Source organism: Scyliorhinus torazame, chromosome 1 (assembly GCF_047496885.1).
Source record: "Scyliorhinus torazame isolate Kashiwa2021f chromosome 1, sScyTor2.1, whole genome shotgun sequence".
Classification (NCBI taxonomy): domain Eukaryota; kingdom Metazoa; phylum Chordata; class Chondrichthyes; order Carcharhiniformes; family Scyliorhinidae; genus Scyliorhinus; species Scyliorhinus torazame.
In genome coordinates, this window is record NC_092707.1 from 189,801,625 (window position 1) to 189,826,308 (window position 24,684).

At 44.9% G+C, this 24,684-nt stretch overlaps 1 protein-coding gene across 6 annotated transcripts in view; it reads right to left on the reverse strand.

Moving 5' to 3' along the window:
• Nucleotides 1-24,684, reverse strand: part of rspo1 (R-spondin 1) — a 295,449-nt gene that overhangs the window by 109,433 nt on the left and 161,332 nt on the right. For all 6 annotated transcript variants that reach the window (XM_072501646.1, XM_072501661.1, XM_072501670.1 and 3 more), the window contains exons 4-5: nucleotides 18,156-18,305; nucleotides 14,816-15,004 (exon numbers count right to left, since the gene is read on the reverse strand). In XM_072501646.1, the coding sequence (XP_072357747.1) occupies nucleotides 14,816-15,004; nucleotides 18,156-18,305 (339 nt within the window). The remainder of the gene's footprint in view (nucleotides 1-14,815; nucleotides 15,005-18,155; nucleotides 18,306-24,684) is intronic.

Sequence of the window (24,684 nt, forward strand, 5' to 3'; positions counted from 1 at the left end):
TGCCATGGGGGCACTCTTTCCCTCCGCACTGGCTGCTGTGGACCTCCGCCATGGTCGGTGCTGAGACAAACCCCCCCCCCCCGTGCATGCGCTGGGATGACGCAAGCACACGCTTGTACTCCCATGCATGCGCCAACGCGCGCCGACCGGCGGGGGCCCTTCAGCGCCGGTTTGCGCGCTGCCAAGCCCCTTCTGCGCCGGAAGGCGCAGCGCCAACCCCGCCGGCACCGGCCTAGCCCCTGAAGGTGCGGAGGATTCAGCACCTTCTGGGCGGCCTGACGCCGGAGTGGTTCACGCAACTGCTCGGCGCTGGGACCGCCCGCGTCGCCTGGTAGGGGAGAATCCCGCCCATCATACTTTCAGTAAAACATGGTGCAGAACTTCTACAGCTTATGTTTATACAAAGGACCCAAGGAATACACTACCAACAATTAGGAGACAAAAGATTGATATGACTAACATGTGACCTATTACACAAAGCTTTCCCGATGTGTTTTTCTCAGAATAGAGGTGCACAGATCTTTCTGTTCACTGACACGTGTGAAGATAACTATGAATTGTGTTTTCACTTTTCATTTCCCAGTATTTCTAATTACATCTAGTAATGGATAGCCTGAACAAGAGTGCTGTAGACTTCCTTGACTCTGGTTCCATCGGCAACTAATCTCTCAATCCTGGGCTTAATATAATTCAAAATGATGCCAGTTAATTTTAAACTAATCCTTGTTAGAATGTGGAGTATGCCTTTGAATGGAATATGAAGTGTTTCACTGAGACCAAGGTAACAGACGAAATGTGAAGAAAGAACATCAGATAAGTCCGCAAGCTTAGACAATAATAACTGAATCATAGAAGAATGAGAGGTGACCTTATTGATTCTGAGGGGTCTTAACAGGGGAGATGCTGAGAGGATGTTTCCCCCTGCCCGGAAACTTGTTAACAGAACACTGTTTAAAAAGATGTGGGCTGCAATTCTCTGGCCATTCGCTGGTGGTGGGATTTTCTCGTCCCACCGGAAGCGCACCCCAGCCTGTGGGTTTCCCAACGGCGTGGGGTGGCTTCAATGGGAATCTCCATTGACAGCGGCGGGAGCAGAGCATCCCGCTGCCAGCGGACGGCGCGCCCCCTCCCGCCGCCGAGAAACACGCGGCTGGGAGGCCGGAGAATTCTGCCCATTTCAGATTGAGATGAGGAGGAATTTCATCTCTTTGCAATTCTGTTCCTCAGAGAGCAGTGGAGACTGGATTATTGAATATATTCAAGGTTGAGTTAGACACATTGTTGATCCACAAGGGAGTCTGGGATTATGAGGGCAGGTATGAAAGGGAAGTTAAGACCAAGCCAGATCATAGCCTTATTGTATGGTGAAACAGGCTCAAGGGGCAGAATGGCCTCCTCCAGCTCCTATTTCTCATAATTGTTTGTTCTTAAGTACAGATCAGCAAGATGCCAGTTTGCATCCTCATCTCAAATAGTGTCCAAGGTGTTACAATAGCATTCATCTATATTTGTTTACAGAAAGGAAAGCCATCCATGGCCTCTACTTTTGTTTTCTATCTTGTAACCTCAACTGTGGGCGCATATGTGAGCACTTGATTGCAATTTCTGCCTTGGAAGAAAACAGCTAACAATTGCTTGGAAGTAGAGATAATTTAAGTAATTTATATTCGTATCGTATGTTTAGGAATAGTGTATAAGTTTAGGTGAGCTTATTTTGTGCACTAGGAAAGGGTTAATAACTTCAGTTTGGCTCAGTTTTATTTTCACTTTAAACTTTGCCTGCATTGTAATAAGGTTTGAAACCGTTAAAGCAAACAAACACAGTTTATGAAACTACCACACTGTTGCTAAGAAGCCAGAAGCCCACACCAGGACTTCTAGAGCAGTTACCATCAGTTTGGAACCAGGTAATGCAGAGGCAAAGAGCATTTCACAGGTCCTGCCACAACAGGCAGGTCAATACGGAGGAACAGAAAGCAAGGACCGGAATGTAAGGAACAGGAAGTCCCAGAAACCAAGGAATGGGACAGAATGGAGTTAAAGGAACAAAGAACAGAAACCTGAAAACAGGGTTTGTTCAGTGAAGTCAGGAGCAGAGCAGAAAAAGATGTTCCCAGTTAAATACAGAGCTGCAAGGTGTAGACCTGGAGATGTTGGACAGCATGAAGCTAGAGATCCAGGGTAATCCAAAGGCTAGTGGCACCTTAACACAGCCTTTGAAGCAGTGGTATTCTGCTGGTGTAGCTGGGTACCTGAGGTGTGTGTGGAAGCTTGAATACATGTGGCAATCCAGGGCAGAGGAATACTGTTACAACACCCTGGGCTAGTGTGCAGTCAGTTCAAGCCCTGCTTGATCTGGAGTCACAACAGTGTTGAAATTAACTTTTAATTTAAAACACCTGGGTCTTCAGCTGCCCAATTACTACGGTCACCAGGTTTGTAAATTTAAACACAATTAACTTTTTATTATTAACAGTAACTATAATTAAATAGGCAACAAATACAACTGGTTAACTACTATCTAATCTCTAACCATTCCTTTTTACTCGCCCCACACTCTAATACACACGCACACAGACACACACACACAGACAAACACAGAGAGAAAAGAGGGGTATAAAATAATGCCGAAAGTAAAAGGATGAGTTTTTGTTTTGGATGGACGTCTTGCAGTTAGATTATTCTTCTGTCTAGACGTTCAGATGGATGGTATCTTTTCTTACAGCTTGTAATGGCTTTCACTGCAGACTCACAGAATTAGCAGGCATGAGATAGAGAGACAGATAGATAGATAGAAAGATTAAGAAAGCTTCTTCTTTCAGTGTCTAGAAGCTTCTATCTTCAGACAGTAGGCAGCAGAGCAGAGAGAGGGAGCTGTTTCCAATTTGAGGGTCCAGTGCTTTCACTCAGGTTCTCTCCAAAAAAAAACACCTGACATTGTTAGTTGCCAGGCAGAATATTGTCCCTGACCAATCCATTGGCCACCAGCAAACCAATCAAAACAAACCCTTCCGATCTCTTGGGTGCCATAAAGTCAGGATTCTTCAGCCCAAAATTACAAAAAATTTTAACACAGTGTACTATTTTGACACTTTGAGTTCTTTACTTCCTGCTCGATATAAAGGTATGTTTTCATTAATGATCCACGGACAAAAAAGTGGTGAAGGCAATATAAAAGAAATAGGAACGATGGGAGCTACAATACCAAAACAAAAAGTTGAAATCTTGGATGTGGTTCATTGGTGAAAGAAAGCATTGTTTGGGCGATAGAACAGTTGAAATATTTTTCTCAAGTTTAAATGGCCACTGATTGTTTTCTTTTCCCTCACAAATATGCGGTAGGGATGTACTATCTGATGGTTGCCATGAATAAAGATATTTTGTCATCAAGATTTGAATCCTCTGCCAAACTCTTCAGAGCTGCGTTAAATCTCTCCATCAGGTGTGCATGCACTTTCCTGGTCACAAAATTGCAGCAATTATCAGGTAGAAATTGTGTGTGACAGAAAGCCCTTTTACAGCAACTTCCTGACAACAACATGAAAGAAGTATAAGACAGTATTGTGTACTCATCTCCATATTACGCCAACAGTGACTGCATATGGAATCTGTGTAAAATGACACGGAGAGAGGCTATTTGGCCCCTTTCTGCTGGCTCTGAACAAACTCTCCATTGTGTCACATTCCCCTGTTCTTTCCCCAAATCCTTTCAACTTCTCACTTTTTCAAATATTTATCCATTTTGTTTCCAAAAACTCATCTGAACTCTGCTTCCACCTCTGTTTATGGCAGTCCAAACGATGTTGGAATAAGAAATTCTCCCAAACTCCCCCAACATTCTTTGATGATGACATAAAGTCATGCCCCTTGGTTACCGCTTGACCAACAAATGAAAATAGTTTGTCTTTATTTACCTTATTAAAAGACCTCGGTCGGAATTCTCCTGCCTTTGCCATTTGATTTTCCCGCTGGCAGTGCATCCCCACTGGCAGGGTTTGCGACGTCCTGGGATGGTTACAATGGGAAATCCCATTGAGAAGCGACAGGAAGATAGAATCCTGCTGCCAGCAAACAGCGCGGGGCTGAGAAACACGTGGTTGGCGGACCGGAGAATCCCGCCCCTCATAACTCTGAACACCCCCATTCAATCGAATCTTAGTTTTATTTGCTGTAGTGAAAAAAATTAGCTTCTCTGCACTCCTAATTAAATCAATTAATTATAACATAGAACATACAGTGCAGGAGGCCAATCGGCCCATCGAGTCTGCATCGGCCCACTTAAGCTCTCACTTCCACCCTAGCCCCGTAACCCAATAACCCCTCCTAACCTTTTTGGACACGGAGGGCAATTTAGCATGGCCAATCCACCTCACCTGCACGTCTTTGGACTGTGGGAGGAAATCCCTGTCGAAAAGTACCCTAAAACGTAAGGAATTGTGGTCACTACTCCCAAAATGTTCCCCTACTGAAATCTCAACCACCTGTCCAACTCATACCCCAATACCAGATCCAGTGCTGTCCCTTCCCTAGTTGGACTATCTACATATTACATCAAGAAGGCTTCCTGGATACATCTTATAAACTCAGCCCCATCCAAGTCCCTAGCACTAAATGAGTCCCAGACAATATAGAGGAAATTAAAATCCCCTACCACAACAACCCTGTTACTTTTGCACCTATCCAAAATCTCTTGTCCTATCTGCTCCTCTATCTCTCGCTGGCAGTTGGGGGGCCTGTAATAAAGGCCCAACATTGTGATTGCCCCCTTCCTATTCCTGAGCTCTACCCAGATTGTTTCATTGTATGAGCCCTCCAAGGTGTCCTCCAGCAGTATGGCTATAATATTCTCCTTAACCAGTAATGCTACTCCCCCACCACTTTTACATCCCCCTCTATCTCTCCTGAAGCATCTATATCATCCAACATTCAGCTGCCAATCCTGCCCTTCCTTTAACCATATTTCTGTGATAGCCACAACATCGTAATTCCAAGTAGTAATAAGTGCTCTAAGTTCATCTGCCTTACCTGCTATACTTCTGGCGTTGAAACAAATACACTTCAAACCACTGTGTTTGTGCAGACAGGGTGATGTTGTTCTCTTATTTTTGTTCTCTAATTATTACGATAACATTAGACGTGCTGGATTCTTCGTGGCCCTCACACAAATTGTGCCCTTCATATATGTTTTTCGCTCATTTTTCTCCCCAAAATGTATCATTCCCCATTTCTTCATGTTTAATTTAACTAGATATCCTTCCGTCCAAACTTCTAACACTTCGCTACTGTGCAGAACCTGTTTACTATGCAATCAACAGTTAATGGAGCATTGTGGGTGTGGGGGGGGGGGGGGGGGGGGGGGGGGGGGGGAGTGGGGGGGGGGAAGAGTTTGAAACCCCAGCACAAGTGGATTGGGACGGGTACTAAACCCCACCCTTACCCACTATCCAGCATCCTGTTTCCTCATGATAACTCTCATAACATCTGCTCTCCTGGTGTTTCCCTGCCCGCCTGTCAAATTTAACTGACTGGTTGGCAGGAAACCCAGTGCCAAAATTTAAAGACATTCAACAGGTTAATTTTAGCAGGATGTGAGGGGAATCTTGCTTGCAAGGCCCCTGCAAACAAAACGTCACTCTGCCTCACACACCATTAACCCACTCCCCTCCAACCACACTCTTCCTCACCATGTGGGGCGGCACGGTGGCACAGTGGTTTGCATTGCTGCCTCTCAGCATCAGGGACCCAGGTTCGATTCCGACCTCGGCTAATTGTCTGTGAGGAGTTTGCACATTCTCCCGTGGGTTTCCTCTGGAGCTCCAGTTTCCTCCCACAGTCCAAAGATGTACAGGTGAGGTAGATTGGCCATGTTAAATTGCCTCTAAGAGTCCAGAAGGTTCGATGTGGTTAAGGGGTATTGGGCTCAGTTAGGGTGCTCTTTCGCAGGGTCTGTGCAGACTCAATGGTCCGAATGGCCTCCTTCTGTACCGTAGGGATTCTATGAAAAGCAATTATCAAGTCCAGTGCACATCAACCTACCTTAACATCAGTACTTTATCGTTGAAAAGAAGGCCTTTAACTTAGCCAATTCCATATCAAATCCTAATATGACAAATATTAAGGTTTCACCTATGACAAATTACATTAAAGTGCAGAATCACCTATTATGCAGGCAGGCATGGCATCCATTCTTCACACAACAAGAACCACAAAACAGCAATAAAATAGATAACCAGATTCTCTGGAATTTTGTTGGTTGAGCAAGGAATAGAGTCATCGGGTTTTTCGTATCACAGAAAGAGGCCCTTTGTCCCATTGTGTCCACGCCAGCCTTCAAGCACCTATTTACACTAATCCCATTTTCCAGTACTTGGCCCATAGCCTTGTATGAATATGGGCCGGGATTCCCCAATAATGGGGCTATGTCCCCACGCCCGCCAGAAAAAGGTCGCGAATCACTCCGGGCTTTTTTCGAAAAGTCCGGAGTGATTCTCCGATTTTAAGGGGGCTTGCAGTGCCCCGCCGTGTGCCGCGCAGCTCCTGCTGCCGATACGGGGCCCTGCACTTCCGCCTGCGGCGCCAGCCCCGTGCAACATGGCAGACCCACACAGCGGGCTGGCGCGGAAGAAGGTAGGCCCCCCCAGATAACGCGTGCCCGCCGATCGGGGGACCCTGATTGCGGGCCTTGCCGCCATGGAGGCCCACCCAGAGACTGATCCCCCTGCCCCCCACCAGGACGGCCACCGCTGCCGCGACACCGAGCTTCCGCCGGGTGGAACCATACGAGAAACACGGCAGCGGGGACTCGGCCGGTCGACCGTGGAGAATCGCCGCAGGGGCCTCTTTCAACGACCCCCGACCGGCGCCGCGTTGACCACGCGCATGCGGCTGGCGGCGATTGTCCGGTCGCCGGAAAATCGCGCAAAGGCGTTGCGGGTCCGACGCCCCTTTCTCCGCCCCCGCGCCGGGCACAATTGCTGACCTAAATAGTTCTTAAATATTGTGAGGATTCCCACTTCTCCCACTCTTTCAGGTAGTGAGTTCCAGCATCCCACCACACTCTTGGGGAAAAGATTTTTCCTCACATTTCCTATAAACCTCCTTACCATTACCTTAAATTTATGCCCCCTGGTTATATACCCCTCCACTAAGGGAAAAAGTTGCTTCCTATCTACCTTATCTATGCCCCTCATAATTTAATACACCCCAATAAGTTCCTCCTTACCCTTCTCTACTCCAAGCGAAACAACCCCTGCCCATCCAGTCTCTCTTGATAGCTGAAATTCCCCACCCAGGCAATATCCCCGTGAATCTCCTCTGCATCCTCTCTAGTGCAATCACTTCCTTCCTATAGTGTGGCAACCAGAACTGCACTCAGTACCTCAGCTGTGGCCTAACTACTGTTTTACATAGCTCCATCAGAACTTCTTATGTTCTATGCCTTGGTTAATAAAGGCAAGTATCCTATTTGCCTGGTGTCTTCAGGGATCTGTGGACAAGCACAACAAGGTTCTTCTGATCCTCTGTACTTCCTAGGATCCTACCGTTCATTGTGAATTCCCTTGCCTTGATGTTCCTCTCAAAACACATTACATCACACTTTTCTTGGTTATGTTCCATAATAGAACATAGAACATTACAGCGCAGTACTGGCCCTTCGGCCCTCGATGTTGCGCCGACCTGTGAAACCACTCTGAAGCCCATCTACACTATTCCCTTATCGTCCATATATCTATCCAATGGCCATTTGCATGCCCTTAGTGTTGGTGAGTCCACTACTGTTGCAGGCAGGGCATTCCACGCCCTTACTATTCTCTGAGTAAAGAACCCACCTCTGACATCTGTCTTATATCTATCTCCCCTCAATTTAAAGCTATGTTCCCTCGTACTAGACATCACCATCTGAGGAAAAAGGCTCTCACTGTCCACCCTATCCAATCCTCTGATCATCTTGTATGCCTCAATTAAGTCACCTCTTAACCTTCTTCTCTCTAACGAAAACAGCCTCAAGTCCCTCAGCCTTTCCTCATAAGATCTTCCCTCCATACCAGGCAACATTATGGTAAATCTCCTCTGCACCCTTTCCAATGCTTCCACATCCTTCCTATAATGCGACGACCAGAATTGCACGCAATACTCCAAATGCGGCCGCACCAGAGTTTTGTACAGCTGCAACATGACCTCATGGCTCCGAAACTCAATCCCTCTACCAATAAAAGCTAACACACCGTACGCCTTCTTAACAACCCTCTCAACCTGGGTGGCAACTTTCAGGGATCTATGTACATGGACACCGAGATCTCTCTGCTCATCCACACCATTAGCCCAGTACTCTGTCTTCCTGTTATTCCTTCCAAAATGAATCACCTCACACTTTTCTGCATTAAACTCCATTTGCCACCTCTCAGCCTAGCGCTGCAGCTTATCTATTTCCCTCTGTAACTTGTAACATCCTTCTCCACTGTCCACAACTCCACCGACTTTAGTGTCATCTGCAAATTTACTCACCCATCCTTCTACGCCCTCCTCCAGGTCATTTATAAAAATGACATACAGCAGTGGCCCCAAAACAGATCCTTGTGGTACACCACTAGTAACTGGACTCCAGTCTGAACATTTCCCATCAACCACCACCCTTTGTCTTCTTCCAGCTAACCAATTTCTGATCCAAACTGCTAAATCACCCTGAATCCCATGCCTCTGTATTTTCTGTAGTCGCCTACCGTGGGGAACCTTATCAAAAGCTTTACTGAAATCCATATACACCACATCAACTGCTTTACCCTCAGACACCTGTTTGGTCACCTTCTCAAAGAACTCAATAAGGTTTGTGAGGCACGACCTACCCTTCACAAAACCATTTTGACTATCTCTAATTAAATTATTCCTTTCCAGATGATTTCCAGATAATAGACCAGGTTGGTGGGAAAACTCCAGACTCTTGTTGAAATAATGGCATAGGATTTAGGAATCAATTGCTTGACAGGTTTCACCTCCTATTTGAAGAACAAAAGCTCCATTGATGCACTATCCCCAACATGAATTCTTTACCATTGTTAAAAATACATCAATGGCTTCCCAGGAACCCAGCACAAAATCACATTGAATTTTATATTGAGCCATCTCTATCAGGAATCTGTTGCCCAACCATTACATTAAAATGGATGAATAAATTATTGGCATCTCACATACATCACCATTTGTTCATTTCCAACCTGGACTAACTTCTACGAGACCCGTGGAGATCCCCTGATTGACCTCACCGTGGGATTCATGAAATATGAGTTTCCCCCTCTAGAAGGCAGAGTCTTGCCCAGCTGGGGCTCAAACGTACATGGTATAAAGGTCAGTCTGAACAGGGAACGCCATGTTTGATGTCCCAAAGGGACTTTATCTAGCAGACCTTTTGTGACCGGAAATAAACCGCTGTTTACCCTACTGCTCGGCTTCCTGGGTCTTAATACAGTGCCCAAATAAATGAGCTACAAATAAAAGTATCTAAAGTGACAACTACTCCACACTACACAGAGCCTCACTGAAGCCTACAGATGTTGATTTTGTGAAAGGATAGTTGGTAGATTCTTGAATCAACTCGTGGATTTGTTAAGCGGCATCTTTTGATAGTAAGCAAATTGCTTTATCTTAGTATTTGCATAACCTGGACAAAATCCCAAAACATTGTGGGCGGCATTCTCTGTCCTGCCGCACTGAACCAGGGGCGGGATTCTCTGATTGCCGACTCCAAAATTGCATTCGGTGATCAGCCGGAGAATCCTTTTTCATACTGAAATAGGGGGCGGCACCATTCTTCAGGTGCTCCGCCCCTCTCAAAAACAGCATACTCGAGGGGTACGTCGCACGCTGTTGGGATAGGCTCAGGACGTCACCTGAGGCCCTCCCCCGATGCTCCGCACCCGATGGGCGTGGGACACGTGTTCTCTCAATTTCCTTGAACCTGGCGTGGTGGCTGCAGACGGTGTCCAGCGCCGCCACAGTCGGAGGAGGGTAGCCATTCCGTTGGCAGGGGGGGCTTGGTGGGGGGGGGGTTGTCCGGGGGTGGCGAGGGGGGTTATGGGGGCAGTATTTGGCAGGTCGGGTCTGCGCGTGGCCAGGGGCACGTTGGAAGGCGCTGCCGCCGCAGTGTGCGCATGCGTGACCACGGTCCCGGCCATTCTGCGTCCATATCGGCAGGTAAAGCCGGGGACTATACGTGGTGTGGCTGTTAGCCGCCTACTGGGTGGAGCATTGGTGCGGAGGCAGTGCCGACGTTTTGGTCGTAACACCAGAGGCATCCTCCGGAAGTAGCCGCAGAATCGAAGAATCCAGGCCCCAATTTCTGAAACAGAGAATCCCGACAGCGGAGGATCCAGCCCTGTGTGTGTGGAAGAAAAGTTGACTCTGTTATTTCTGGTGAACACTGTTCACTAGTTGTTGAATATGGCTACTTTCTTTTTTACTTTTTGTGAGTATAAAATAAGCTATTTCACAAACTAGCTCCAAAAGAAATGAAAAAAAAAGCCCTACAATACTGGCAAGACGAAAAGGCCTGGTGTTCTTCTGCTTCCCTCCTAAAGCACATATACATCCAGTGACCTATTAATAAGGGCCTCTCATCATAACAAACCTTTTTACTGGCCCCCATTATAGTCAGAAGCAGAGTTAAATGTTTTCCATCAGGAACCTTGGCAAAAGCAATTTTGTTTCTGCATCCCTTAACTTTGTAAGAGCGAATTTTGACCCTACACCTAACAGCGGAATTAATGCATTTTATATCGTCGAGGAGGTGGAAGACAGAATGGAATCTCAGCCATTTAGAACTCCCCCTTTGACCCTTCAATTTACTTCTGCTCTCCTCAAGTCCTGCACCCCACCTCGCGAAAACAGTGACAGAAATTAATATTGCTGTGCAGTTAGCATTTACAAAAAAAAAAAATCACACATTTTATTATGATTAATATTAAGTTAAAAGGGTTTTTTTGGGGGGCGGGGTTGGGGGGGGAGAGAACTGCCTAGCAACAACAACTGTTGTGTTTTGAGGTAGGGGAACTGTCCCTGCACTGTCACTCTGAATCCACACTACCACTAATATCCCTCCAGCTCATTTAAAATTGATCAAATATTTTGCTGTTTGTTTTAAAAATAAGCCACTATTGTCCATCCCTATTTGACTTGAGTCAACCACATAAAATGGGACTGCAATCACGTAAGATAAATCAGATGAGGTAGGCAAGGCAGTTTAATTTTCCCCGAAAGACATCATAAACGAGATGGGTTTCAGACTATTTAACAGAATTCAGAGTCATTTTCTAGTGCAAGACCGTAAATGACCTGATTATTGATATCATTTTCACAATTTGCGATCCTCAGATGCAAAACAAGATGAAATATTCAGCCCCTGCTGTTCCAGAATCAAGGTGGGAGGGAGCTAAAAATACCACTGGCTGTCCTGTCGATATATTTAATCCACCCCTGAGCTCATATAGTCAAAGCATTGGGTGTGATTCTCCACTCCCACGCCGGTTGGGAGAATCGCCTGGGCCGCCAAAATTTCCGGGGACGCCGGTCCGACGCCCTCCCGCGATTCTCCCAAGCGGCGGGAACGGCCCAGTCGAGTTTCGCGGGCCGCAGACCGGAGAATCGCCGGAGACACCTAAAATGGCGATTCTCCGGCACCCCCGCTATTCTGAGGCCCGGATGGGCCGAGCGGCCAGGCCAAAACGGCGGGTTCCCCCCCCGGCGCCGTCCACACCTGGTCGCTACAGTCGTGGGCGGTGCGTGAACGCTGGGGGAGGCGGCCTGTGGGGGGGCGAGGGGGGGATCCTGCACCGGGCTTCACCTGGAATGTGGGGTGGCCCGCGATCGGTGCCCACCGATCGTCGGGCCGTCCTCTCTGAAGGAGGACCTCTTTCCTTCCGCGGCCCCGCAAGATCCGTCCCCCATCTTCTTGCGGGGCAGACTTAGAGAGGACGGCAACCACGCATGTGCGGGTTGGCGCCGACCAACCCGCGCATGTGTGGATGACGCCCGTTATGCGGCGCCGGCCGCGTCATCTATGCGGCGCCGCTTTTACATGGGCGACAAGGCCTGGTGCGTGTAGATGACGCGGCCCCGATCCTGGCCCACTGTCAGGGCCTGAATCGGTCGGGACCACGGCCGTTCCGCGCCATTGTGAACCTCGACGGTGTTCACGACGGCGCGGCCACTTCGGCGTGGGAGTGGAGAATCCCGCCCCTTATAGTTGGACAGAAGCGTCCTGTCTCTTACTTACATTGCATTGTTGCCTGCTGCTGCTTTCAAGCTGGAAGGCATCTGATTGGCCCTACAGCTTCGATCGGCCAATGGCCATCCTTAATTGGATGGCGAGCCCATTTCCAGGCCAATTATGAAAATGAATGAAAATGAAAATCGCTTATTGTCACAAGTAGGCTTCAAATGAAGTTACTATGAAAAGCCCCTAGTCGCCACATTCCGGTGCCTGTTCGGGGAGGCTGCTACGGGAATTAAGAGGGCATCCCAGCGGTAGAAACAGTCCCGATGTTTGTTCGTGCCAAACTTCTGCTCACAACCTTGGGAATGCTGGCCGGGCACAATAACCATTACGTTACTGGGGACATAAAATCTGAGAAGGCAGCTGAGGTGCTGCAAACTGGTTTCAATGAAATAAGTAAATCATATCTCGATGAACGCGAGTTGTGAAGATTGTAGCAGCTAGTCTTTGCCACCATTTAATTCAATCATGGTTCATTTGTATCTCCACTCTCTTTTATAACAAATCCCTTTAATACTTCTGTGAAATCGTAAAGCTATCAACCTTGTTTTAAGTTTTCCATTAACTCAGCCCCATCAATTATTTGGGGGAGGGAGTTCCAGATTACCATCACTCTTTTTTAACCATGTCATTGGTGTCTTTTTAAAGAAAGGGCTTCCAACATTATCCTAAACGGTCCAACCCTAATTTTAAGGTTCTGCTCCCTTTTTAAGGGTTCCCCTGCCGCCAGTTAAAAGCAACCCACAAGGAGGAAAAAAAACAGTACAAATAGGGAAATAAGAATATTGGTCTGAACTATTTTGTTTTCCTTTTGAGAAATTCATGACCAAGAGCAGGAAATCATCATCAAATTAACAGTGATCAACACATGGGATGAACTTACCTACAAAGTGTGGAAGTACAAAAAAAAAACTGGAGTCACTGAAGAAACAGCTGGCTGCTGTGATCGGATATTGTAAGTTTGTTTTGGATAGAAAAGCTATGACAGACCAACTGCCCTTCCTCTTGTAAGTATCCAGTTCTCAAACAATCACATAAATCCTTATAAAATGTTGGAGTGCGATTAACGTGGATGTAAAACATGCTGCAGTGATGACATGAACAGTAACAGGGAAATAAGCGTCTATCGCACCACCACTGCTCTCTTTGCACAATGTAAGGAAGACTTTGCTTCATCCGAAGGGGCTGTGAAGTTTTTAAAACTAGTTCATTTCAGACCGTGGGCAGGATGTTTTTTTGCTGCAAAATGTCGATCTACTTTTGTTCCAAGCACAATTTTTGAATTATAAATGAACATTGCTACACAATCATAAACATTACAACAACTTGCAGATCTAGCACAATCAGCAAAGCAAAACACCCCCAGAAGCGATTCATGGAGGTGAAAAATGGATGCCAAGGCAAATAAGTAAATATTATGAGATGTAATCAAAAGCTTGATCAAAGACCTTTTGGAAGAGAGGGGAGTGGGGAGGTGAAGGGATTTAGGGTAGGAATTCCAGAATATCTATCTGTGAATTGTGGTGGGAGTTCTTTAGGCTGTGAGGAAAGGAGGAATAGGATAGAGGAGTTTAGCAAAACCTTACCTGAGTATGTTGAATTGATGGTTAAAGTCCACAATACTGTTGATTCATATTATCTGTACAAGGGTTAAGTGCCTTGTCAGCTCCACCGTTCCGTATGTTCTTGTGTCAGATGCAAAATATGTTAGGCACAGGGTGAAGCGCTCTCTACACTCTCCAATCTCAAGACAGCCAAGAGTTCTTGAGAATATTCCCAAATACACAAGTTTGAAACAGCAAAAGGCGAAGGACATTCAGTCCTTTGAGTTGTCCCACCATTCAGTTAGATAATGGGAGAGTTGTACCTCATGCTGCAGTACATATTTATCCTGAAATACTTGTGCTTTTTTTGTCATGCAGTAATATGACATCCCTTGCCACTGGCATTCTTTCACATGTTGTAAAGTGTTCTATTTCATGAGATGGAACAATAAAGCTTAATTTTGTCCCTAAAAGGATTCAACTTGCATTGTTTGCATTAATTATAAAAACATATTTCCCTTTTGGTAAAATTGACCATATGGTAGAATAATATTGGATTACATCAATCCTTGAGCATTGTTGGAATTCAAACAAGCAAAAGGCCAACACCAGTCATTTAAAAGTTAAAATTGGGTGAGGTATAAAACCAGAATTTGATCTGATCTCTTTAACTTCCCAACAGGCAGGTAAGGTTAAAATTGCTCCAACAATTCTTCACTATGGAATTGTACAATTGACATGAGGCTTATTTGTCTTTGAAATTATGGTTGAAATCTGACGATAAGCTCAGACGTGGCTGGTGTGCATCACAAGCATCAGAAAAATCCATCGTACTGCTCTGTCCGACTATGATTATATTGGGGCTTTTCACAGGTGTCCATGAGGTTCCTGTGGACCATCTCTACTCCTAAACCAATCCTGAAATGCATATGGATGTGGTGTAATGGTGGGATTCAGCTAATTGTTAAACCTATTTGAAATCATTTGATTACTTTTTGCCACCTACCATTTAAGCAAGGCTTTCTCTGCACTGTGCAACCTCTGCTCTCACTGACCAGGGGACATTTCACATCTTCTGATGAAGGCCCTTGGATCAACTGTCTGGTCCTTGTTTCTGCACCTCTTTTGAAGCCACATGTCTTCCCTCGCTTGGTACACGGGCCCCACAGGCTCCAGTCACCCATTTCACATTGTGCTGTGAAGAATTAAAAAGTGGATGTTACTGCCCATCTCTGGAAGATTATTCCAAGACAAATTTTAGGGTAAAATTAATAGTAAAATGACACATCAGGTCCTGGATTTTATAGTGCGGTATGGTTCGCCACCGACAGCTAAAAGGTTGGTCGAAAACCCACCAACCATACTGCTGACTACCCTGCAGCAGTTTACACTAGGAGCTGCGTTATAATCCCTCAATTGCCAACTTGGAGGCCTCAATAAGCTTGATGCCATCTCCCCCCCTCCCGCCAGGTTAAATTTCAGAGGACGGAGCTGGGCAAATAGGTACCAGGTAGACCGCCCACTGGATTTTACTAGCCCCGCCGCCATCAAACTCGCCAGCAAGGGAGCATAACATCCAGCCCATACAGACTACTCCACTGAGAGAAAGTCTGAAAGAAAATCAAAATTTATCCATACTTAATTAATCTATAATAAAAACACATACATTTATGAAATGTTGATTCTTTAATTAAAAACAATCTGTTTCATTCAGCAATTTAGTAATGACTTAAATTTATTAGCACTTATATAATAGGGAGTCATGCTTATTGGGAACTGGGTTGACTGCTCAAAAGGAGAAAGGAACCTTTCATCCCACTGTTCTCAGCTGGAGTCAAAGCTAAGTTGTAAATGAGAAGTGTTCATCAGGCTTCATCAATGGATGTTCCTGGTAGCCAGAGCAGAATAAATAGACAGGGATTGGGAACGGTAAGACATTTACATTGTTGAAGGAAGAGCTGAGAAATGCATTGTCATGATATGCAGGCACACACACACACATAATGATACACAGAAAAGCAGCTAATGGACACAGAGAACAGGACATGACCAATAAGCAGGCAGCATACTCAGGGGTGGGATCTGACTATAAAAGACACGAGGCACTCACACTCCATCTTTTTCCACTGATGAACATCTAGAGAGTCAGTCAAGGGTGTTGTTACAATCTCACACCTCCACCACGTGGCTAAGAGCTAGTCTGGTTCAGTCAGACAGAGTAACCACACTTAAGTTAGCAGAGAGTCGAACTCACAGAGAACTGTGCTATTAGTTCAATAAACCTGACTGAACTAACTTCAAGGTCTGGAGTATCTTTTTGATCTAAACTGCATCCAGTTGCAGCCAGTGTTAGACCAGTGTACCTAACACAAGCGTGTGTGAATATTAATTTTAATGATATGGAGCAGCTGGCAGAGCAAGACTATCATTCGGAAACTGAATTTAACTTAACACTTTTTAAATTCTTGCTAGCCATGGAATTCGAACCCAAGGCAGAGGTGAGCAAGTTGGAGAGATGACCTTCTTCCCAAGAAAAATGAATAAGATTGAAATGAATGTTATTGTCGGCAACAAATTTCTTTCACTTGCCATGTGTCAAAGCAGGTGATTAGTTTACAGTAAATGTGAGACTTTCTGATTAATTTAGGGGTAATATTTTCACCTCCACAGTTTTTGATAATGTTTTAAACACCGAGGACCAAAACGTTACTAATGGTGGACATGAGCAGAACATGTGGACATGGTTCGCTGTCCTCCTTTACACCGCTCACATTTATCTTCTGCTTCTGTGAAGAACCTGTTCATTCTTTGTTGTGTCATGTGGGCCCTATGTACTATCTTGAATTGAATTAAGCTTATTCTAGAGCATAAAGATGAAGTATTGACTCTGTGCATAATTTCACTCCATATTCCCCATTGCAATTCCATATCCAACCTCTCGAGTTAATTTTTGGAGTGTAGGAAATACCAGGACTAATAGAAGGGAAAAGAGCTGATGTGGTGGCCTTTGACAAATTGATTGCCCAAAGGTGAATTTTATTAGAATGGAAATGTAAAGGTCCACCAAAGATATCGACAGGGTTGGGGGGATTTTGTGGAATTCCTTAAACTTGAGAAAATTAAGTTTGTCCTTCATGGCTCAGGTAGGGAATTCTGGATGAGATGGAGGCTATTCTTGTCTCTACTTACAGATCTGTTTGTTGCCAGCAGGTAAAAAGAGGGGAGATACGGGAGATGGGATAAGAGGAGAGGAAAAAAGGGAACGTTTTAATAGAAATAAGATTTAAAAAATCTCAAATTAGGAGGATTGTATTTTGTTTATTTTATTATTAATTGATTGTTTGTATGTTGTTATGTATAATCCTTACTTGAATAAAACATTTTAAAAAATGATTCATTTAGGGAAAATATAGGTTTTCTTCTGCTATTTTCTCAATGTAACTTTTTTTAACCAATTTAAATGCAGGGTAATCAACTTGAGAGAGATCAATGATGAGTATGAGAACAATTTTACACTTTTAACTCCCAATCTTTTGTTCAGACATTTCAAGGCGAGGTATAGTTCCCAGCAGTCTGCCCCGACTCATCTCACTTTGTGTGGAGCAATCCCTCTTTTGACATTACCATTTCCCGCACCAACATTCCTGGGGGAATTATTTCCTGTAAGTGCCAGGTCGAGCAAAATCTTAAAACAGGTTTACAAATTCCATCATACCCCGACTCCCTCCAGCTTCCCTGAGCCCTGTGATCACCCTTTCTACAACTCATTAGACCATAAGACATAGGAGCAGAATTAGGCCACTCTGCTCATCGAGTCTCCTCTGCCATTCAATCATGGCTGATATTTTTCTCATCCCCATTCTCCTGCCTTCCCCCCATAACCCCTGATCCCCTTATTAATCAAGAACCTATCTATCTCTGTCTTAAAGACACTCAGTGATTTGGCCTCCACAGCCTTCTGCGGCAGAGTACCACAGATTCACCACCCTCTGGCTGAAGAAATTCCTCCTCATCTCTGTTTTAAAGAATCATCCCTTTAGTCTGAGATTGTGTCCTCTGCTTCTAGTTTTTCCAGCAAGTGGAAACATCCTCTCCACGTCCACTCTATCCAGGCCTCACAGTCTCCTGGGGCCACTGTAAGCAAAAGCGAAAACAATCAAAATCAGGGCAATTTTGCGTTTGGTATTTTCATTCCAAGATGGTGGAGTGAAACTGGCTGGGAAAAAAAAAATCTGGTTTCTGGGGTAGATTCCAAATCTAGTCCTACTCTTGACATCTTGTCCCAATATCTTTGTGGAAACTTAAACAAAGTTTTTGTAAACAGAGTCAAGTTGGTTCGTACTCACCAGCATGGCTACACTCCATGGTGCCATTTGTGGCTGCAAAGCCCTCTGGACAGCTGTCAAAACATTTCCCTCGATGCAGGTACAGTCCTTCTTTACATTTAGTACAAAAGTTTCTGCTGAAACAGGCCTCACAGTTCTCAATTTTGCATTCTGGAAGAACAATGGCAAGAACGTCTTTAACTGAAAGTGGAGCAATCTCACATATTTCAAGCACTCGAAGGATATAATGCAGACCAAACAAATAGCAAACTGACTTGATACTGTGTGACTGTAATCTCGTGCCCAATCTTATTTCTTTGACACAAGATAAACAAGTTGCATGAAAAAGCCTCTCGTTTTACCATTTGACAGCTTCTTTCATTTGTAACTTTCAAAGCAATGTTTGCACTCCTTCTGAAGACAAAAGCTGCAAAAGAAGAACCTGTTCTTAATTTTGAGACCGGAAGAGGGCATGGGGGAATGGGTCAAGCGTAGAAAATTTCTTAATTCATGGAATTTGTTGAGCTAGCGTTAGCTAGTGAACCATTCAGTGCAGTCTATGTGGGATGTGCGGTTAAAGTTAAAAGGACCGTTACAAATTTTGGGACTGTTGATTATTCCCTTGATTAGTGTCGCTGGTCTATCTTGTGTGCAAAACCACCTCCCTCACAATCACAAGTTTGTTTTCACTGCCCAATATCAGGCATAGGATGCTGTGAGAGAGAATAGGACTTTTGTTTATGTACCAGATTCCATTATCATCTGAATTGTGTCCTCACATGTTCTTCTCTCAAACTTCCAGATCACTGAACTAGTGAATACTCCAGTGGACATGATCAATAAAAAATTAAAGAGTTGCTTTATTTTACAGCACACATGGGCTTCAGTCAAACACTAGGGCAAAATGTTCTGTACTCAAAAGTTTTTCAGCTTTCGGGACCATTTGGGATACCAATCCCCTTCGCAGCAGGAGTGCACACTCTTGTTCCATCTTCCAGAAAGTGGTCCAATGGCATGGTACACCTCTGGGATCACCATCCAATGAGGAATAGCAGGCAAACTGAGGAGGCAGGAGGTTGATTCAGCACATCCTGTTGCAAGGGCTGCCAGCAACCCCTCGCTATGTCTGCAGCTTGAGTACTGCTGAAGGCAATGCAACAGGAGGAGGAGGCAGGCAATGGAAGCACCGTCTGATAGGAGCAGCTTCCACAACATCACCCCCAGCATCAGTCTCCAGGAGCTCCTCACACAATTCATAGAATCCATAGAACTCCAGCAGTGCAGAAGGAGATAATTCGGCCCATTGAGTCTGCACCGACCTTCTGAAAGAGCACCCTATCTAGACACACTTCCCCACCCTATCCCTATAACCCCACCAAAACTGAACATCCTTGGACACTAAGGGGCAATTTAGCATGGCAAATACACCTAACTCTTTGGACTATGGCAGTAAACCAGAGCACCCGGATGATAGCCAGGCAGACAAGGGGAGAATGAGCAAACTTCACACAGACAGTCATCCATGGTCAGAATTGAACCCGGGTCCCTAGTGCTTTGAAGCAGCAGTTCTAACCACTGTGCCACTGTGCTTTCACCACTGGGAAACACATCGCAGGGGAAGCAAAAAAATCCCTGCCAAAGTCCCATGCTGCATATCCATAACCAATGTTAGGGTCCCTAGTGCCATGAAGGGACAGGACCACCAAGCAATCTCTGCCAGCAAAAAGTATCAGACTTGACATTTTTCTTTGCTTTTAGAGATCAGAAAGTATTGAACCCTTATGTTGTCCTGACCTCTCCCTGTACAGTTATGTCCTTTGAGTTGCCATTGTTAAGTGTGGGTGGGGCCTGTGCAATGCTGAAAAAATTGCAATGTCGGTGGAAGAGTTCAGCTATTTGCAGAATTATCACCTTCAACTGTCTTCCCATTGACACCAAGTGGGTTACTTACATCAGACCAGCCCTCCATTGAGACCAGCGGTCGGAGGTACGGGCAAATCAGAAAACGTTCTCCAATTTTGCTCCTCCACCCCTCAGTCACTTCCAACCCTGCTTGATACAAGCCCTCCTATACTTCCAGGTCTTTAGTGTCTGGTATAAGGCACAATCTACCAGCCGCAACACACCTGCAAGGCAGTGCGGCGTGGCTGGTAGATGCCAGGAGATCCCACTCCTGGGATCTATCTGGCTCACCACGCTTCTGTAACCTAATGCAATCTCACAAGACGTGGCGAAGTGAATCCCACCTCATTGTGGTCAGGATGACCTTTTAGCCAATCTGTGTATTAGAATGAGACAGCTAGTCTCATTCTAATATACTCTCCCATGATCTACCCAAGGCATAGGATCTAACCCACTGGCCTTGGAGATCTCGGATGAGCAATGTTCAGTGCTGGTCTCCATAATGGGCATCAGGTGGAATGGCACTTATGGAGGTCTCCCAGGGGATTGGAGGCCCCCAGGTGCTTGCCCTCTGGGCAGGATGGAATCCTGGTACTGCTGATGCCACCTGCCACCTTGGCACTTCCATTCTACGTTCTGGCAGTGCCACCTGGATGCCAGCCTGGCACTGCCAAGGTGCTCAGGTGATATTGCCAGGGTGCCAGGCTGGTGGTGCCAGTGCCAAGCTGGCATTTTCCCATGATGAATATCAGGGCCAGAGGTGCACTGTGCAGGTCCAGAGGGATGAGGGTGGGGGAGGGGGGGTGAGAGGGCCTGAGCACTCCTTATTGGTGTGTCGGGGCTTTTGGGGGGTTCGGAGGTCATGTCGGGGGTTCGATAGATTTCCTTCCACACTGAGGAGTTCTGGTAAGCGGAACTCCTTAGTGGAGAAAACAGGACCAAGTGCAGCCCCGTCGGGGCCTTGTCCACTGAGGCGCCATGTTTACCTAAAAGAGCATTCAGTAGCGTGGCGTTTCTCGGCGCTCTGAACGCCGGGAAACACGTTCGCAAGGGAATTCTGTTCCCATTCGAGTGGATCGTGCCCATAATGTTTACTTTCATATACATTACAAGGAGAAAAGCATGCTGTCTGATTAGAGAGCAAAATTCCTTTACATATATTCATCCCTGGCTAATGTCTTGACTAGATCCTTCTTCATTTCTGGCCTAAGCCACTTTCTGCCTCTCACAAACGACCTCACAACTTAACCAAAAATATCTGCTTTCCTCTCTTTTTTCCCAGTTTACAAAGAAATTTGAGGAAATGCCCAGTTCCAACTCACTCCCTGTCAACGGGTTGATCATTACAGTTGCTGTACAAACGAGCTACTGTAGTGTAATAGATTAGATTTCATTGGCGCCCATCAATTGCCACATGATATGTGACGGAGGCCCCAAAAATACTTACCGCAATTTGAGAGATGCTGACCCATCCAATGGTCCTGTCCAAGACCCACCCTTCTCAGCGGTCAAAAGAATGCAGTGAGAGAAAGTTGTGAAGACTTAACTTCTGACCGATGGACTTTGGCAGGAGGAGGTCAGGGAGAGAACAAATGCAACGTAAATAGTTTAAAACATAGTTTAGTGCTCATTAGTATACTTGGTGGTAGATGTTGTGCCATGGGTTAACAGAATAGTTATGGAGAGACGTAAACACTGATGTAACAGTAACATCAGCAGTCATGTACTAGAGATTTTGCAAGGCAGATTGACTAGTCAGCATTCAGGAGAGCTGTGCCAACTTAATATCTCATCATATGTATATAGGCCGGAATTCTCGAGTCATTGGGATTCACTTTTCCCACCAGCAGCGCACTACCGCCTATGGGTTTCCCAGAGGCGTGGATGGTTACAATGGGAAATCCCATTGACGAGCGGCAGGAAGGTAGAATCCCAATGCCAATGAACATCAATGCCGCCGAGAAACACGCAGCTGGGAGATGGGAGAATCCAGCCCATAGTGTACAGAGACTAGCTTGAAGTAACTACCTGAATCAAACTACAATCTCTCTGGATAAAATAGGCCACTCTGGATAAAATCGGCCACACAACCTGTATATCATTGAATCTCTACAGTGCAGAAGGAGGCCATTCGGCCCATTGACCCTCAAAAAGAGCACCCCACCTAGGCCACATTCCCGTCCTATCCCCGTAACCTTCTAATCCCATTTAACCTTTGGGCATGAAGGGGTAATTTAGCCTGGCCAATCCACCTAACCTGTACATCTTTGGACTGTATGCGAAACAGCTACCACTTCAGTGCAGGGCCCGCTCAACGAAATCCTGCTGTGCAGCCATGAATTCAGTTCCTATTAACATCTCAAGTGTGAATGCCTTCCACAAGTGTTTGAAATGTGGTGAAGAAACACTCAATATTCCAGTTTGCTAAGGATAACAATTTCAATGTTTGGCCTATTCATTTTTGGGACAGTCACATTAATCTACCAATTCACTTTTTGATCATTGGCTCCAGCAGAAGCCCATCCTGTAAATCTAACCACTTTTGAGATCAAAATTTAGCTTAAACACAGCATGGAAATAAAATATACCAAGATGTCTTCCATGGGAAAATTTTCAAATATTCTGAAACACACTAAGAACATCGCAGACAGTTTATTTAACTTATTTTTGTTTCAGTACCATCATTTTGTTTGCACTTTCCAATTAGTTTTGCTGCAGTTCAGTTTTTACTCACATGGTGTTTTCTGGGAAGTAACAACTGGTTGACTCCCATTGGCCAATGTCCCCATCAAAATGTTTCACACACACGTGCATACACCAATACAACAACTTCCTTCTGAAGCCACAGTCCTTCACTGACCAAAACAAACTCCAGTTCTTGTAGCCATCATATGTAAACACTGGGAAACCTTTATGCCATCACTTAATAGTGACAGAACCTTGCTTTTCTGGATGATGTGAATGGACATCCATTCACATAAGATCTTCATGCACTGGAAGGACATCAGCACCAATGTTGGCCGAGCCAGCGATGCCCCAAATCCCATGAATTAATAATTTTTTTTAAATCATAAAAAGATTTGCAGATGTAAGTTTAAATGACAATATAGTAATTTGTTTTATAGGAACATTCAATATCCTGCTGCTCCCACTAACCGTGGGAGACTTCAAGTAAATCACGCAATCATACTCCATAGTGCACCTTTCTGGTCATTTTACTCATCATGGATCCACACTTAGCGGATTTTGACAGGTTCAAGATGAGTTCCACCAAAGGTCCTGAAGTCTTGAACTGTAACTAAACATTAGAAAGTGGTCCACTCAGTTGTCAGAACAGAGGCTCCATCTCTGACATTGTATATAGATATGAAAGATTCTCCCCCCCTTTTGACAGCAGAATGAACATGCAACACACAGCCTCTATTGATTTAACGTTACTGCCCTGTGTAACACAATCCACCCAGGAGCCCAGTGGAGCCAGGTGGGGCCTCCAAATACAAAGTCCTCAAGTCGGCAGTGTCCATGAGTTGATTACTTTCGCTAGTGTTGACGTGTGCTGGGGAAGGAAGCTAATCGATTTGCATAATTACTCATTACCGACAACATGGTCACTGTTATCAAAAAGCTTGAATCCACAACCTCCTGGGCCAGAGGTAAAGGTGCTACCAGTGAGCCATGGCAGCGGAGGTTGCAGAGAGGCTTTTTAACACAAGCCCCATACATCGGGTAGAAACATAGCAGCATGACTGTGAAATGGGAATAAAAGAAGAGCAAATGAAGCAACAGCTAAAGGAGAAATGTTATCCTGTCAGGAGAATTTATTTTCTTGGAACAGTGCCATGCATCACATCACTGGGATCAATACTCATTCTCGCCTGAGAAGACAATTAGCTATTGTCTGCCCAGTATTGGTTGAGTATTAGCTTTATACACTAATTCACCATTGGCTTTAAACAAGGCACCATGAAATGTAGAAAAATTGTCAGCATCTAAGTGAAAAAAGAATGAATATTCAGCATTGCTAGTACTGACCATTCACTGAAGGCACTCCACCAATTTAAGCCTAAATATAGAGGACTGATAAAGTAGAGGTCATTAAAGCAAATAAACATAAATAGCTGAAAATACACAATGTATCCATCAGCAAGTTTAAAGAGAAAAATAGTTTTAAATTACAGATACAAGCTGTTCTTCCAAGGTTCCCGGCTTTAGAACACCAGTAATTTTTGTCATAGATACACACAGAACCTTCTGAATATCTTCACTATTTTCTGTTTTATCACTCCAATCCAAACCTACATTCAGAATATTATTGCCAAATTTTCAATACCTTCATTGCAAAATGCATTGGTACGATGAAGATTGTGCTGAGCAAAGCAACAAGGGAATTACAGAAATCAAATACCATTTTATAAGGATAAGCTGACAGAATTGAAGTTGTTTTCATTGTAAATAAAAGTACGAATCAATGTCTATAAATGCTAGAGGGCAAAGATAAGCAGGTCATTGAATGTTAACTGTGATCACAGTATAGGCATAAATACAATTCAGAAAAGCACAATGCGATAAGAGACTCATAATTCCCACAGAGGCATGGAATAAATGCCAATAAAAATTGCAAGTGCTATGTTGATTAAATGACTTTAAT